This window comes from Ambystoma mexicanum, chromosome 3q, assembly GCF_040938575.1.
Source record: "Ambystoma mexicanum isolate Mex_15411 chromosome 3q, UKY_AmexF1_1, whole genome shotgun sequence".
In the NCBI taxonomy this organism is placed as follows: Eukaryota; Metazoa; Chordata; class Amphibia; order Caudata; family Ambystomatidae; genus Ambystoma; species Ambystoma mexicanum.
In genome coordinates, this window is record NC_090926.1 from 60,782,018 (window position 1) to 60,800,849 (window position 18,832).

General features: G+C 46.3%; 1 protein-coding gene across 4 annotated transcripts in view; it reads right to left on the reverse strand.

Moving 5' to 3' along the window:
- Window positions 1-18,832, reverse strand: part of LOC138582114 (lactoperoxidase-like) — a 464,456-nt gene that overhangs the window by 146,064 nt on the left and 299,560 nt on the right. For all 4 annotated transcript variants that reach the window (XM_069653095.1, XM_069653094.1, XM_069653093.1 and 1 more), the window contains one exon: window positions 13,812-13,985. In XM_069653095.1, the coding sequence (XP_069509196.1) occupies window positions 13,812-13,985 (174 nt within the window). The remainder of the gene's footprint in view (window positions 1-13,811; window positions 13,986-18,832) is intronic.

Consider the following 18,832-nt stretch of genomic DNA (forward strand, 5'->3'; position numbering starts at 1 on the left):
ATCAAATTGAGATTGCACCCGAATCCAGGTACATCACGACATTCGTCACACGCCTGGGCCTATTCCAATATAAGAGGCTCAGCTTCGGGATATCCTCCGCAGCCGAAATCTTTCAAGAGGAAATACACTGAGTTATCAGGCATGTGCCAAACTGCCTGAACTATTCAGATGATGTCCTGGTATTTGGAAAGACTAAGGAAGAGCACGACACAGCTCTTCACAGAGTGTGCGAAGCGTTACAAGCGGCTGGATTAACTCTGAACAAGTCAAAAGGCGAATTTGGGAAAGACTCATTACGGTTCTTCGGCCACATCTTCTCCAGCAAAGGAATGCGGCCAGACCCGGACAAAGTAGCAGCGCTCAACTCAGCCAAACCCCCACGACCACGACAGAGCTCCGGTCTTTCCTAGGACTGGCCAGCTACTGCTCCAGATACCTAAAGGACTACGCAACAATCAGCAACCCTTTGCGCCTACTGACGCGAAAAGACCAACCCTACACATGGTCCACAGACTGCCAGAGGGCATTTGAGGCGATACAGGACGCCATTACAAAAGTGGAGGACATGGCCTACTTTGACGCCAAAAGACACACCGAAGTAATCGTTGACGCCAGCCCCGTCGGCCTGGGCACCATACTAACGCAAGTTGATCCGCATGAACCCACAAACGTATACATTGTAGCATACTCCCAGGTGGAAAAGGAAAGCCTGGCAGTGGTATGGGCATGCAAATACTTCCACCTGTTCTTATATGGCAAGGAGTTCACCATCATAACGGATCACCAGGCCTTACTCACAATTTACCGAGACCCCAAATCAAGAATGCCACCGAGGATAGCCCGATGGGGTCTACGTCTGCAGGACTACAAATTCGTCACTAAGCACCGCTCGGGAAAAGAAGACAACCCAGCTGACTATCAGTCTCGCCACCCAACCGGCCCTGCCAACCCTCAACCATCCATTGCTGATGAATACGTCAACTATGTTGTCCACCACTTGCAACCCTTGCCCGTGGGGTGGGCGGACATAATCACACACTCGGAGCAGGACCCGGCATTAGGAATCGTACGTCACTGCATGCAAGAAGACAGAAGAGCGCACATGTGTCAACAAGTGAGACAGGAACCGGAGGAGATTCAAGAGGACATCAAACACATAGACCAGGTCCGAGACGAACTCTCCGTTGTCGACGACCATGTAATACTAAAAGGGTGCAAAGTACTCCTCCCGAAATCATTACGCACCAGAACGATCCAAGTAGCACATGAAAGCCACCAAGGAGTGGTCGCTACCAAGCGACTACTAAGGCAAAACGTGTGGTTCCCCAGGCTGGACGCGATGGTAGAAGAGATGATAGGCCAATGTACGACGTGTGCACAAGTAGCACCGCCTCCACACCCGAACCCACTTCACATGTCACCACTACCGGGACATGTGTGGGAGGAACTTGCGGTGGATTTCTTTGGACCCCTGAGATATGGCACATACGTGTTGGTGCTAATAGACGAGCACTCAAAATTTCCAGAGGCACAAATCATTGACAGCACCGCAGCCTCCAGCGTCATCCCAGCACTGGACCGCATGCTTTCTACATACGGAATACCCAGGGTCATAAAGTCCGACAATGGAGCACCATTCATGAGTAGGGACTTTGAGAACTTTTCAAAATACATGGGGTGCCAACACAGGAGAATAACACCATGATGGCCACAGGCAAACGGCATGGTCGAGAGATTCATGGCCAACATCAAAAGAACATTACAAATATCGGCCATACTCAACAAACCCTTCGAACAAGCACTCTATCAATTCCTCAGGGACTATCGTCACACACCTCACAGCACGACAGGCATATGCCCAGCTGACCTGATGTGCCGAAGACCGATTCAGACGCGACTGCCGGAAGACACACACTCGGCAGAGGCAACGCCACTCGAACAGGAGGCCAGAGACAAAGATGACACAGCGAAGGCCAAAATGAAAGAGACCACGGACCACAAAAGGAAAGCACAGGAGTCAAACATTGAACCCAGAGAACAAGTGTGGTTGCGGCAACCCAAACAAAGAAAGGACGACGCCACGTTCGCACAAGAACCGCTGATTGTCACACAAAGAAAAGCGACGATGATCACAGCCCAGAGAACCGACCAATCCTCAGTCACTAGGAATGTATCGTACTTCAAACCCCGGAGGAGCCACATGGAGTACGTGCAGGACGGAGCTGGGTACAGTGACGAGGACCTCAGTCAAGCCACCCCCTACCTAGGAGAGTGTGAGGCATCGGAAAGGGAGGACAATCTGATGTCACAGGGCCAGACCGAGAGCCCACCGTGCAACATCGGTCGACCCCAGAGAAGCCGTATAAAACCCCACAGACTCATAGAAGAGATGGAGTGAGGAGCGGCAAGTGTCTTACTTGTTAAAAAGGAGGGAGATGTCAGGTCGTCCCTCAGGGTATGCAGCCCGCTCACATCGTTGTGTGGGCAGACCGCCGTTGCGGTCTTATTTCCCCAGTGAGGGGAAGTGACGTTGGGCTAGGGCGGGGGGGCAGGGGGAATTCGGCAGTTCCTGCCGTGTTGAAATAAAGAGCAGTTGAACCCGCTCCTGGCTCCCGCGTGATACATTCCTCTTGGTCGGTTTGAGGACCCGCGCAAAACTTCACATATAGGCTCCTGTACCCCTTGTTGTGACTGATTGCTTGTTCTAGTGGTGTTATTGAATCACTCGTTAGATCCGAGAGGAATTGTGCTTGCTAGCGCTTTGAAATTATTGTGAACATCTACGTGTCTTTTAATTAAGGGCTGCATTTGTGTGCTCCAGGAAGCTTTTTTCCTTTGAATTGTTGTGTTGCAGTAGCAGCACTACTTAATCCACTTTCAGGTGCGTTCACGCCGGCGCGTTGTAGCCGGTTTGCGCTGGTTCGCGGTTTGGGTCGTCACGGGGTGCCGGACACATCAGAGTCATCCTCCAAAAAGTCCCTTCTTCGTTGCGCCGCTTTGTTGTTGGCTCTGTGCTTTTGCTTTATATCTGCAACAAATCCACCTTTAAAACATAACATGCCTTTTCTAGGCACAGATCATAACGTTAAACCTAGTAGGCTGTGGCGTCGCCAGGAATCAAATTTAGGAGGGGCACAGAGGGGGCCAAAGACAAAGTAGGGGCGGGGCACATACAAAAGTAAGTAGAGAACATGGTCACTGCTCGTCTTAGGTAGAGGGGCACAGGGCTTCACAGGGGGGGCCCTGGCCCTGCCAGTCCCCCCTCCTAGCTTTGTTGTTGGCTCTGTGCTTTTGCTTTACATCTGCAACAAATCCACCTTTAAAACATAACAGCCTTTTCTGGGCACAGATCATAGCGTAAGACCTAGTAGGCAGTGGCGTCGCCAGGAATCAAATTTAGTAGGGGCACAGAGGGGGCCAAAGACAAAGTAGGGGCGGGGCACATACAAAAGTAAGTCGAGAACATGGTCACTGCTCGTCTTAGGTAGGGGGGCACAGGGCCTCACAGGGGGGGGCCCGGCCCCGCCAGGCCCCCCTCCTAGCGACGCCACTGCTAGCAGGTTGCGGACGCTATCTTAGAGCGCTATTGTGCCATGGCTCTTGAACCATATCGCAATGAATACACAAATGCTAGTACCGTGGTGCCTTCTTTGATTAAATCTAATACTACAGTCACTATTATGGTGGTTACGACTTGAAAAATTACCTAACCAACTGTTTGCTCTTTCATCTCCACAGCCCGATAAGGGGCAGGATTTTTCTGCAGCCAGTGCTGGTGCTTCTTGGCTGTGTATTTGTACAATGGCCACTCATTTCACTGTACCACCGTACCCAGCTGTTGCTAATAGCACACCGGGTTGTGTTCTATGTCCTGCTACCTCCTATAAGACTGTTAATGCAAATATTTCTTGAACAATCTTTGGTATGACAGGTTAATCAGGTACCCCTTGCATCGGAAGCAATGCAGGAAGCTTTAATAAGACTGTTGTTTCCATACCTTCACAGTTTCAGTTCCTGCCACTGAACATCGTCTCTGCTGTTGCAGAACCTGTGGGTCGGAACAACATTAATACTGATACATTAAGGGCTCTGGCGACCAGGGACTTAGATGAGAACAGCTTCCAAGATACGCATACACCAAACATCAACCTATGTACACCATTTAACTTGGTAGATGCTTGCTTGGATCCTCTAGGCCCTACCAGGACTCTTAATTGCCTGCTGATTAATACTCGATCCCTGTTCAAGCATGGCACAGAGATTGCTGAGCATCTGTTGTCCAAGCATATTGAAATTTGAGCACTAACAGAGACCTGGTTGCATGCCGCTGTTCTACCGGCTCTCGCTCTGGATGTACCTTAATTCTATGAAATTCTTATAGCTGACCTCACCTCAGGCTAAGGTGGAGATGTTGCCTTAATTTATGTAGCCTCTCTACAGATTCATCAAGTAGTTATTGTAGGGTCGACTGGCTGTGATATTTTGTATGCTAAGTTGTTATCTAATCCTAACACAACCATTGACTTTATTCTTATATATTGTCTGCCGACAACCATGTCAGACTTTCCCCTCCAATTCAGTGACATGATGATGCCTTTGCTTAAGCCACTATCTAAAGTTGTTGTTCTGGGTGATCTTAATTTCAGACTCCTAGATAACTCGAGTCTACTTTGTCTAATCTAAGTTTTATTCATTATGTTACTACGGCAACTAATGTCAAGGGTAGAGCCCTGGACTGGGTTGCAAGTCACAATGTCATCATTAACAATCTAGAGGTGATCCCATCTCCCTGGCCAGACCACACACTGATTCATTATAATCATTTCTGTACCTCACAGTATAAAAAAATCTAAACCGGAGAGGGCTTTGATCACTTCAAGAAACACTTGCAGACTCTCTGATGTATTGATGGCGCCTCATCTTGAGGTTACATTAAACAGTTTAGCTAATTATTTTTCAGCTAGTGAGTTGGTGGAAACATATCAAATGATGCTTCTTAATTCTGTCAACATAGTGGTACCTGTAGAAACTCGATGTGTTAAGAAAATAAATACCAAAGGTTGGAATTCAGCCGAAAGTCAAGAACTCAAAGTGACCATGCACTAATCTTTTGAGCTGGAGAGAAATACCAACTCGGAGGAAAACAGGCTCAGATGCACACGTGCAGCAAAGGACCATAAATTGGTCATTATTGGGTCAAAAAAATACTCTTATGAACAAAGGATACAAAATGCTAAGTCGGACTCCAATGAACTCTTCAGTATTCTTAAGGAGCTAGAAGACCCTCTTCCATCTGTTCCTCTGGTAAACATAGATAAAGGCTGGTGCGCGTCCATACAAGACACTATGACTAACAAGATCAAGATAATTCAGGATGATATCATGAATAAACGTGTTGCATTGGGGAGACCAAGTGGCAATCTCGAGCATCCTGGGCCAGAGAACGATATTCCTTTGTTTAAGTTTCGCCTGGTCACAGAACATGGGATGTCAATTTTGTTACTTCAGCTGAAACCTATCTATTGCAAGGGGGATGCTTGTCCTGTGGTAGTTGTTAAGGCCTGTGCTACTCAGCTTGTCCCTCTAATAACTACATTTGTAAATACTTCCTTTAGTGAATGCTTTGTGCCACCATGCATCAAGCAGGCTTGCATCTCTCTGCTGCTGCAAAAAAAAATCTCTTGACTCTTGTGTACTGTAAAACTATAGGCCCATTACCAACATCCCGTTCTTGCTTAAGATCTTGGATCAGACAGCCAATATGCAATTACAGGAATTCCTGGCTAAATACAACATCTTGGGCCAGAGGCTGTCCAGAATTTGCCTAACTCGATCTGAAGGCCAATATGATGGACGTTCGTGAGAAAGGCGGTACAGCTCTCATGATGCTTGTAGATATGTCTGCAGCTACCAAACTGGTCGATCATGCTATGCTGGTTTCTAGGCTTGTACACTATGCCTCCTTTTTGCCTGCATCAGGCAGCTGGGTCAGATATTTTCTTACAGATCGGGTAGGCAGAGTCTTCTACGATAACACCAAGGCGGATGATTTTGAGGTGACATGCAGAGTCCCTCAGGGCTCCTTCTTATCTCCCACACTGTATAACATTTTTGCCAAGCCTCTCTGTGAACTACTGGATGCTAAGGGTGTAATTTACACCAATTATGCTGATGATACCCAGTGTTTCATTCCTCTTTCGGGTGATTAAATCAGGGACACTGAAATTATCAATGCAGTTTACACCCTTATTCAGACCTGGATAGCTGATAATGGACTAACTCTGATTGATTCTAAAACAGAGCTTATGATAGTTAGTATGGCTGCACGGCTGAGAAAGCTGAGTCCTGACTTACAGGTATTTTAGATAGCGGGCTGTGCCATTGTCCCACTTCCCAATGTCAAGACCTTGGGTATAGTTCTTGATGAAGAACTTAGAATGAGGGCGCATGTGAGAAGCCTTGTTTCCTCCACCTCCCACTAGCGGAAAATGCTTGTTCAGCTAAGACCTTTTCCGACCCATGACAACTGTGCATCGTTGCACGGGCCACAATTGGGGCCAAACTGGACTATTGCTCTAGCCTTTTGCATGGTGTGAGCAAAGGAGAAATCATCCAGTTACAGATCATGCAAAACAATGCACTCAGGCTTATGTAGGAAAGATCATGTCTCTGAGGATAGGAGGGCTCTGCATTGGCTTCCTATTGCCAGTAGAATTACCTTTCGCCTCTTGTGTATTACACATAAGTGCCTCTATAGCAGCAGTCCTGGATACTTATCCAGTAGACTCTCCTGGCTGCCTGTACGGAAGGTGTTGAGGTCGAACAATTTGAGCCTCCTACAGGTGCCCTGGACTCATCTTAACATGGTCTTTGAGGGGTCCTTCGTTCACGCAGCACCGAGAAGTTGGAATGCCCTTCCTCCAGATCTGAGGGCCTGTCACTCGTTTGCCAATTTTAAACACGGATTAAAGACAGTGCTGTGTTACCAATTTTCCCCTCTGATGCCTTGTACATATTTTATGTCTTTTTGGTGTTTGTCATTTGAGTACTACTATGCCTGTGGGCCTGTCTTCAGCGCTATACAAATTATTAAAGTATCTGTTAAAAAATCTAAAAAATGGGTTAATTAGAGAATCCACCTATTCTGGCGTAGCATCCTTATTTTTTCATGCCGAAGAAAGATACCACCGAATTGAGACTTTATATAGACTATCAAGGATTGAACCGTATCTCTCTTAAAGGCAAGTACCCTCTGCCCTTAATCTTGGATATCCTGGAAGCACTCCAAGGCAACAAATATTCACCAAGTTGGATCTATGGAGTGCACCTCATCTCATAAGGATTAAGGAAGGGGGTGAATGGAAACCGTTTTCAGAAGACTTTTTAGCCATTACAATTATTGTGTATGCCTTTTGGTCTTTCCTGCGCACCTGTGGTTTTCCAAATATTCATAGACCATCTCTGTTGAGACCTCCTCTTGCATTCCATGACTACCTGCTTGGATGATATCCTGTTTTTTTCTAGCAACCCTCAAGAATGTCAGGATCACGTCTTGGGAGTACTCTGCCATTTAAAAAAAAAACATCTAAGAGCCAAGCCTGAAAAGTGTATGTTGGATGCAACTTTGTTTCCCTATTTGGGTCTGTACTCGCTTCCCAGGGAATCGCAAAGGACCCAAGAAAGATCAATGTGATACTAGACTGAAGAGGTCCAACCTCAACAATTCCCAGGACTGGCCAACTTCTACTGCAAATTAATTCCAGGCTTTTCAAAAAAAGTTCTACCCTTAACAAAACTCTTAAGGAAAGACCATACATTTGTCTTTGATTGAAAGACCAAAGACTCCTGTCAGTCCTTAGATGAGGCCTTCACAATGGCTCCGATATTGGCTCAGTCTGATGTACAAAACCGTTTATGTTGGAGCCCAATGCTTCTGACAAGGCAGTCAGAGCTGTGATCAAACATCTGCAGAAAAATCAAAAAGAGCACCACATACCCTTTTTTACTAAAACTTCAACAGACTTGGTAAGGGACTATTCTGTCTTAGAAAAGGAGTTATTTGGCAATATAATTGGTTTGTTCTGCGTGTCGCCATCTCTTTCTGGTGGCTGAAGAAATCACTGAGAACAGAACCGATCATAGACATCTGCAACTGCTTCAGTCGTTGGATTATCGGAACATCAGACAAGCCTGATGGGCCTATTTTATTCCCATTATTGCTTTTTCATGACCTATAGACCAGGGGCCGTGAACTTGGACATAGACCTGCTCTGTAGATGGGGAAGACATCATCCAGGTGTCAAACCCATTTGAGAAAAGATGCTCCCAAACACAGCTTTCATCCCTTCTTTATCAGTGCACCACAAACTTGTTTCCTTTTGCCATAATTCTAGTTTTGCATGACATTGAGGAATGAGAAACACGCAAGATTTACTACCCCTTTTGGTGGCCCACACTCCAGCGAGAAGTAAACGAGTATATGACAACATTTGCAGTTCGTGCTCAAACTGAACCTCAGAGACAAACACCCGCAGGAAATCTTTTACAACCAGAATTGTCCACTAAAACATGACAAAAAATATTCACAGATTTTATTTTAGAGTTTCCATGTGTTTATAATGAATATATTAATAACACTTTTTTTTAGTGAATTAAAAATAACGAAAACATGTCTATGTTCTCTTTTTTAATTCCGGCTGGTCCCCCTAGGCACCCCATTTCCCTAGCTCTACTACCCCTCCAACAGCCCCCTTTTTAGTCCCTTACCCCACCCCCATATATACTTTTAACCCAAAATTCATCATTTTTTCGTTATTTATTTTTCGTCATTAAAGTTTTTTGTTCTTTGTATTTTGTTATAATCACTGTCTACCACTTAGATCTTCCTTTATCAGAAGTTTGCTCAGTTATCATGGTCACGGTCGACATCTTCACAAAGATGGCTCACTTTTCTGTTTGCATGAAAATCCCTTCAGCCTTACAGATGAGCTGCATCTTCCTCCAGGACGTCTTTCATTTACATGGACTATCAGAAGCCATAATCTCTGATCTCTCCCAATGCGACTATAAGTTTTGGTCACAACTCTGCAAAGCCCTAGCCACCCAAAGAATTATTTCTTCAGGATACCACCCGGAACCTAGGGTCAGACCAAAAGGGTGAATCAAACCCTGGAACAATACCTTAGATGAAATTACTATTACACTTCCAGGAGATTCCTTTTGCAAGAAGCAGGGTCTCATTTTTAAGGATGGCCTCCTGTTTTTAGGAATTCAACTATTCATCCCTTCTTTATTAGTGCACTACAAACTTGTTTCCTTTTGCCATAATTCTGCTTTTGCAGGACCTTGAGGAATGAGAAACACGCACGATTCATTACCACTTTTGGTGGCCCACACTCCAGCGAGAGGTAAATGAGTATATGACAAACTGTACAGTTTGTGCTCAAAGCAAGACTCCAAAACAAAAACCCACAGGAAAACTTCTACAACCAGAATTGCCCACTAAAACATGGCAAAAACATATCCATGGATTTTATTGTGGATCTTCCTTTATCAAAAGGTTGCTCAGTTATCATAGTCACTGTTGACACCTTTACAAAGATGGCTCACATTTCTGCTCTCATGAAACTCCCTTCAGCCTCACAGATGAGCCGTATCTTCCTCCAGGATGTCTTTCATTTACATGGCTACCAGAAGCCATCCTCTCTGACCGGGTTTGACAACACGACTCTAAGTTTTGGTCATAACTCTGCAAAGCCCTGGTCACCCAAAGAAATATTTCTTCAGGATACCACCCGGAACTCAGGGTCAGACCAAAAGGGTGAATCAAACCCTCAAACAATACCTCAGGTGAAATTACTATGACACTTCCAGGAGAATCCTGTTGCAAGAAGCACAGTCTCGTTTGTAAGGATGGCCTTCTGTTTTGAGGAATTCAACTATTCATCTTTTCTTTATCAGTACACCACAAACGTGTTTCTTTTTGCCATAATGGTGCTTTTGCAGGTCATTGAGGAATGAGAAAAATGCAAGATTTATTACCACTTTTGGTAGCCCACACCCCAGCGAGAGGTAAACGAGTATATGACAAACTGTGCAGTTTGTGCTCAAAACCAAGACTCAGAAATACCCACAGGAACACTTTTATATCCAGAACTGCCCACTAAAACATGGCAACAAATATTTACAGATGTTATTGTGGATCTTCCTTATCAGAAGGTTGGTCAGTTATCATGGTCACTGTCGAGATCCTCACAAAGATGGCTCACTTTTCTGCTCTCTTGAAACTCCCTTCAGCCTTACAGATGAGCTGCATCTTCCTCCAGGACGTCTTTCATTTCCATGGACTACCAGAAGCTATAATCTCTGAACTCTCACAATACGACTCCAAGTTTTGGTCACACCTCTTCAAAGCCTTAGCCACCCAAATAAATCTTTCTTCAGGATACCACCGTGAATACAAGGGTCAGACCGAAAGGGTGAATCAAACCCTTGAACAATACCTCAGGTGTTTCGTTTCCACTGCACAATATGACTGGGCATCCCTTTTTCCACTGTAAAGTTTTCTTACTACAACTCATTACATTCCTCCATGGTCATGAGCCGCTTTCTTTGTACGTATGGTTTTCATCCCAAATGAATGCATTTTTCCTACAACATTTTTCCTACAACTCTTCAGTAACGGTGGTAGATACCATACTAAATGAATTCCATGAAACCCAACAACAAGCCTTGCACAACCATCAAAGTTCTCAAGAGGGCACAAAGTGTTACCTGGATCTCTGACGGGCACCCTCACCTCATACAAAAAAGGGGACAACGTTTGGTTGACTTTCCGATATTTACCATCCCATCTGATGCCAACAAAGTTTTTTCCTTGATACTTTGGCTGTTTAACTGTGACCAAAGTCATCAACCCAGTTGCCTTTCGTCTATTCTTACCCCACCTGGAAACACATTCATCCATTTATTCACGCCTGCCAGCTGAAACCCTGAAACTCTACTACGCAGGGCTAACAAAAAGGCCACTCCAATCATTCATCAGGGAACACTGACTCAAATATGAAGTCTGATATATCTGTGGCCCCTGATACGACTGTGGACATCTGCAATATTTGATAGATTAGAAAGGCTACACACCCTGTGAGAGAACCTGGGAGAATGCTGCTCATTTGCATGCCCCTCTTTTGGTGAGGTGATGGACAGGGGTATGACGTTAGATTGGGGCCTTGTTGGTCCTTGTGGACAAGCTGGAAGAGGGCCATGCCCATTCCAATATGGCAGCTGCATCTGACTCCAGAGACCTCCCAAGATGGCATCTGTGCTAGGACATACTCGGCCATGCAGAAGGGATCATTGGAGCCAATCACACAGAGCGCCCTCTATCCGCAACCAGTAAGCTGATACATTGCAACTCTTCTTGTTAGGTGCCATGAGGCTTTCCTGTTTATCCTTACCCTTCTTTGTCCCTGATCCTTCCACTACATCCCTTCCCATTGCTCTGCCTTCTGCTGTAGTATTTCCCCTGCCTGCCGTCTGCAGCCCTCCAGCTGATCTTCTGCACTCCTCTGCCTCTGGGGCCATACTGGGAGCTCGCTGCTGCATCTTATCTCCTAGAGCTGTTCTGCCTTCATCAATTCCAGTAGAACACAGGGTTTGTAGTCTTTTGTGGAGTGTTTTACCTTATTTTTGTTCTGCCCTTTGGTGAAGCCGCTCTCTCTGTTACACCCAGAGATCAAGGCTGTTGCCCGGAAGGACAGACCCTATCTCTTCCCTAAGAGGGCCACCAGAACACCTAAGGTAAAGCATGATTCTGAGAGCTTTTTGAGTGTGCATGATCTATTCAAATTGTCTGGTTGGCCACACATAAAGCAGCCAATTCATTCAGCATCTTCAGTAAAGATAATCACCTCTTGCCTCTGAGAAGGCTTGTATCAGCTATTCTTTGATCATTTTAAAGTGGTTGAATGTGTGAAGCTTTCATTTTGGATATTGTTTTTCCAGGTCCTGGCGTGAAGTGGACACTTTCCCTACTGAGTGTGACTGGTGCGTGATGACAGGTAATTCAGTGAGTTGGAGTTTAGTGAATCTCCAGTGAGTTGAGAAAGTCCAGGATAATCTGTCAACAGAACAAAATGAGAAGGGGCAGAGCAAAGCCAATGAGTAGCAAATACCAGAAAAGGGCTGAGAGCAAAAAAGACCACAACGTACAATGCAAGCAAGACCAACATAGACCCTAAGGTTGTGCTCATCCTATTTGTAGCGCATATTAACTTTTCAAAAAAGTCTTCTTGGCTATGTACATCATTGTCACTGCTACATGGAATTACAAGTGACAAGCAATCACCAAAGTGGATTGTTTTGAAGAGTTGTTCTGAGTGTTTCATTGGCAATGAGCGAAGGGCAAGCTGACAGTCAAGTTGCCCATGGCAAACTAAGAAGGATACCATATGAACACTACCTGCTTTCTATTGAGAATTGTATCCAGTCTCTCTCATGAATCCTCTAGTGCCCTCCCACATTGTTTCTCACCAGCGGCTTAAAGAGAAATATCTGTAGTACCTTGACGTTGCTCCCATATTTCACTCACACTTCCTCATCCTTCCAGTAGCAAATGACTCTCTCCTTGACGGCATTCCCCATCTCTGTCATGCACGCTCTCCACCAAGCACCAGAAAGCCACATGGTCTCTCTGGCTTCCCACACCAACCACTCTCTTCTCCTCATACTCCACAAAAACCAATATATGTGCCTCATTATAAGTTTGCCGGTCCGGAAACAAGGATGCTGGCAAGCTCACCGGCACCCTTCTTTCCGGACCGGCAAACTCAGTGTTTGCCTGCTGTGGCCGCTGCGCCCGACAGGTCTCACCCTGCCGGGCACAGAGGCTCTGGTAGGCAAACACTTTATGGAAGCACCGGCACCGTTAGCAACGGTGCCAGTGCTTCCGTGTCCCCACTCCCATAGAGTACTACTGGACTCTATGGGAATGGGGACTTACATTTAGCCGGCACCGGACTTCCCGGGCTGCCGGAGTGGTAATCTCACGGTGGCACCGGGAAGTCAGCCGCCGGTAAATTATTACGAGTCCGGCGGCAACCCACCAGTAGCACCAGCAGGGTTACCGCCGGTTAACGCCGGACCCGTAATGAGGCCCATGGTCGCAGATTTTTCCCTACCATGTGCTCATGCCCATCAAAAACCGATCCCTCTCGAAGTACGCATCCAACTCCATCTGGGCATTACTGTGGTTCCTACCCACTCGCACAAGGGCCCTATGAAGGGTAGCTGCAGAAATGTGTGGTAGCTATGCTCTAGAGGTAGCCTCTATAGTGTTGATGATTGCCCCAGAAGCAACAAGTGGGCCATTCCAGCAGGGCTGTCACACCCTCAGGACCCCAATAACTCACAGAAAGGTTTTTCTTCTGCCTTTTTGCGGTGGAGGGAATGGCATGTTCCACTGCCTTGACATGCGTTGTTGTTCCCTGTTGTGATGTGAGAGTAGAGGAAGCCCCTGTCCTCATATAAGCAGCAATACAAGCCCACATTTTACAGATTTGTTTCTCCTGTATTTTTAATGTAAGTGAAAAATTAGAACATGATAGGTATTGTGGCTCTTGCTATAAGTTTGGGTATACACTATGTATGGGTATATGATAGTGTATACTAAGTCATGAGGCTTTGTTTGTACGCATACAGCATATGCATATATTTAAGTTATTTACTAAGCCTTCTGGTTTTTGTGTCATGTATGTGCTTTACAAATGTTGAAAAGAAGAAAAAAAACGAGCTAATGAAACACAAATAATTACCTGCAATGCCATGATCCCGAGATCTCTGAATGTCAAAGGCTGCCAAGTCCAATCCAGGTGTCGCGTCATTTTGTGCAAACAGCTTGTCTCTGAGCTGGTCAGACATCATCTCCTCATGGGTCAGAAGTTTGGCTTCATTTGCCAGCATGCCACGGATAATGGGGTCATAACCACCTGCAATCAGAAGACATTGACTTAGAAACCTGTATTAAGGCAAGTCACCATGGGACATGGGAACAGAGACCTTAATGACATGGGGCAGGAGGAGACACCTCAGAGAACACTGTGTACTTATCTATCTATTGATGCATGGTGAGTGGAAGGGAGCAGTCCTACTTGGAAGGTCATGGCTCACTGAAGTTTTAATTAAGGAAAGGGTGGATCTTGAGATAATGGAAGTAAACAAAAGAGAAGGCCATCCCTGGCAGTGAGATATTGCAGGTAGACCTTATAGACTCTCCTGACTCTGCAGCTCTCTACTGACAAATGTCTTGGCTAAGGATCAGCACTCTCAATCCTCCATGCCAGCAGGCTAAGTTTTCCCTCTTCATTGGCATCATGTCTTGAGTGAGCTATATTTCACTCACACTCTCGTGGGTGAGCTTTATCTATTTGGCATGACATTTCCATAACTTGTAATTCCCCCTCTGCCTGCTTGTATTCCCCCACCACTAGTCCTCAAGTACAAGGAACAGTGAACTACTATCAGACAGACCTATGAGATACAATAAACCAAAACAATGGGATTTCTATAGCAAAAGGTGTCAAGATGGGTGGTAAGGAAATCAAGTGAAACTTGATAGTAAAGGGCATAGCCCCTCAAGTCTGAAATCCAATGCACTGCTCTAAATCCAAATTCAAAAAGTGTCCACATTCAGGACAATGTCCATCAAGTTTCATCAAGTGTCCATCAAGTTTCTCAGAGTCTGAGGGTACTTTACTGTCTTGCAGTATGCTTCTTCTATATATTTTATTGCAGAAAAGTACAAATTAAACCTTTCACACTCCTTCCTTTGAGATTATTAGAACAGGTGATTTGTTTGGCAGTACGCCAAGGACAACTCTAACACACTTTTTCTATTGCTTCTGCACCAAGCTTTCAAAAACTGCACGGGAATAGTTACTGTTGAACAAGATTTAACACACATTTTTCTTGGGCAAAGTGAGTTCCCTGCTTTGATACCATCCTATCCATCATATTTTTGAGAATGCTGTGAACGATTTGGATTCAATAGTATTTCCTTGTCTATATCTTTGTCTTCTTCCTCCTGATACATGTCCAGGTGGGTAGAGAGTATATGCAAGGTTTAGGGTAGTATAGGTACATTGCCCTAGAGTCAGCTGACCGAATGAGTAGTTGTGTAATTCGTGATTGCAGGGGCAGCATCAGACACAGCTGGCACCAGTTTCTGAATTGGGGCAGCCTTAACCGTAATAGAGGGTGGAAACCGCAGTGCTTGGTGCGTGGGGTTAAGGCTGTCCCAATTCAGTCACTGGTGCCAGCTTTGTCTGATGCAGCTCCTGCAACCAATCATTGCACAACTACTTATTGGTACAGCAAACTGTACGGAAAGGTTCCTCTGCTGGGGGGCCATAGTTAGAAGCCCAAACTCGTAATGAGGCCCACTGTAATAGAGTTCAAGCTTACATGAGAGGCCTGTGCTAGGATCTTGCTAGGGACCTTGACTCAGAAGCTTGCTTAAGCCAGAGAATACTAAAGAGAAGTCTCTAACAGGGGTGCAATTCCAAACCTAGGTGGTAGCGGCCTTAAGCCAAGGGGAGTCCTTGGCTGATGAGCTATGATGACTGACTCCAGAAAAAAAACTTTTGTGATTGTGGTTGGGGGAATCCTGCCAAAGGCCTCCAGGGCAAGGGCTGTGCCTAAGAAACACTACCCAGAAAGCCATACAACAAGAGGTGAAAGCTGAAGGTCTTGCCTCAGCAGGAGTGCCTAAAGGTTAAACATGGTTGAGCTCAACTGCCAGGCCATGTAAACAAGTGTGCTGGGACACTTAAAAACACCCTGAGCCAATGAGTGCATTGCAGGACACTTTTCTGGGTGTGAATGCATCACAATTGTGCGGTTTAGAATGAGGACTGGATATTGGACGAAGGACAGCAGGTCCTTTGAGCTTAGGATCCCCTTCCACAGATTTCGAGTTACTCCATCCTGACACTATTTTCAGAGAATCTCCTTTTGTTTGTCATATTACCCAACTGCCATAAATATATCTCCTAACCCATGCTGCAACATCTGGATGATTAGGGCTCCAGCAATTCCTTTGGATCAATATCCTCTAGCTATTGCCAGCTTCTGGATAAAGGCACCAAGTAGGCTTCTGCCACTATTGTTTCCTGGAGTTCTAAATACTCTCCCAGTGTGGCTTCTTCCGCATACTGAAATCCTATTTCTTAACACTTTCACAGTAGTGTGTCCTATTTGGTTTGGGCATCTTCAGTCTCTCTCTCCCTGCGATGCTTGCTCCTCTCATTGCTGGACAACCAACTCTCTGAAATACCATTTTAATTTCGACACAAAGTAAAGGTTTATGGCCATTTTTAAATATGGGCCTTGGTAGTAATTGTTGAAATAAAGTTCTGATTGGTGGGTCGGTTTCTCCATCAGTCCAAGTTCATTTGATTGGTGTAGTCTAAATGGTTTAACCATGTTCCTGTGTGCAAGATTTTACAGTATGTATAATCAGGTGTTGTGCCCTCTTACAATGATGCATTTTGGTTCATGTTATGGCCCCCAAAGGGAAAATACGGTGTCCACCATCTTGGAGTCAGGCTCAAGCATCATGGCGGTTGAGTGGTCTTGATTTCCGAATGCTGGTGAATTCAGTAATTACACCTGTGCACTGAAAGCAACTTGAACTTTGTGTGTCCCTCCTGTTTGCTTTTCTCTCTCTCTCTTTGCATCCACCTGTTTTGTTGCAGGTTCTGTCCCCTAATCCACTTTGGGGCTGGGATGCACAAGATGCGCTTGACAAGAAATCGTGCTCTGAAAACAAAGTCATGGATTGAGCCTCTTCTTCAGCAGTCGATTTTCAATCTATATGATGTTCTGTGCATTGTGTAGACCTTTACTGAGTCTGATTTTCACTACTCTTCTCTGAATAGGGCACTTTGTAAAATTGGGCACTATCCCTCAGGCAATGCTTTTCTTGTTGGGGCCACTCAATGGATGACCGCAGACTATACTGTGTGGTGAGCGGAGAGAGAAAGGGAGAGCTCTATGGGACACCACCTCCAGCCACATACCACTTGTAGTTACCCAGAATCCATAGCGTTTCTTTGGTGGCATCATATCACCAGATAGTAGGGCATCTGTAATCAAGAGACTGGACCATGGAATTCCGATATTAACTTGGAGAAATATGAGGGAGATCACATGTTTTCTGTTGCTCTGTCTCTCAGGCATGCTTTATGTAATTTAAATTTTCTTTCTGTCTCATCTGTTTCTGTCGTAAACTCCAGCATGCCAGACCCAAAAAGGGTCATACTGTGGCCAGTGCAGTTATGGGAGCGTATTTATCCAGCAGATGCCACCTCTGTCCCTCCTGTAGGTTCTTCAGGTGGGGGAAGTTGGCATCTGCTGGAGGGAAACCAAAATGCAGGCAAGCAGAGACTCAAGACTACATTACCCAGCATTCTGAGCGGTCCCTGCAGTCCCCACACCACCAGAACACAAGGATCAGGCACACAGGGCCTGTAAACACGCCTGGGAACGCCCTTGCCAACACCCTAGCATCTGCACATGTGCGCGCACCGAACGCTTGTTCGCGCTCAGAAGTTCCTCCGGGCGGACGCATCTCCCAAGCCTCCGGCTGGCAGAAAACTCTCACGGGACCACTCCTCGCCTCCAGGTAACATTCCGGGCACCGCGATTCTAAAGATAAGTGCTGTGAAAGTCTGTGTGAAGCTGCTCCGGTGCAAGTGAAGCGTGTTTATGTTAAACTGAGTAAATGCAGCCGTGTGTGAGAAAGCTCAGGGGCATTGTTTGAAAGTGCTCATGAACAAGCTGGTCAAGTGGCACAGCGAGTAGAGTGCTTGCTTTGACATGGTAGGTGGTGGGTCCTGAGCGCTGGTGTTCAGTGAGAGCGAGGTGGTGGGAGCACCTGTGAGTGATGGAGGAAGGGGTGCATGTATGAGTGCATGGGGGTGGTGGGAATGTGCGTGGGCTGAAGGGTGTGAGCGTAAAGATGTGTGGGTGCGATAGCTGAGCACTTGGTTCCTACTGAGGGTAGACGATGGGGAGCTGTGAAGCAAAAATGAGGGTTTGGTGCGGGTTCTTAGTCTGTAACGCCTAAGAAGGTGTTCAGGAGGGTTGGTAATGCAGTGGTTGAGAGTGGTGTGTGGTGATGTGGATAGGGAGGAGTGAGGCATGATGGAGGACGGTGGAGGGAGGTCTGGGTATGCAGAGAGCAAGCTGCAGATGGCCCAGGGAGAGAGAGTAATGAGCGAGATAGAGGAGAAGGAGAGGAGGGGTGTGGGCGCTGTGAGGTGGGTGGCAGGGGGATGCATTAGAGCACTGCGCTGGGTGGTGCTATGCGGTACAGGGCTGGTACTAGGGGCAGGTCGTGGCATGTGCTTTGGCAGTTGTAGGTCTGGCAGGGCAGCTAGGGGCTAGTGGTGGCGCTTGCAGTGGCAGGGCCAATAAAAGCTGGCACGGCAACACTGTGGCAGGGCCCCTAAAGGCTGGCAGAGGAACACAATGGCAATGGCAACACAGTGGCAGGGCCCCTAAAGGCTGGCATAGGAACACAATGGCAATGGCAACACAGTGGCAGGGCCCCTATAGGCTGGCAGAGGAACACAATGGCATTGGCAACACAGTGGCATGGCCCCTATAGGCTGGGAGAGGAACACAAAGGCATTGGCAACACAGTGGCATGGCCCCTATAGGCTGGCAGAGGAACACAATGGCAATGGCAACACAGTGGCAGGGCCCCTAAAGGCTGGCAGAGGAACCCACTGGCATTGGCAACACAGTGGCAGGGCCCCCATAGGCTGGCAGA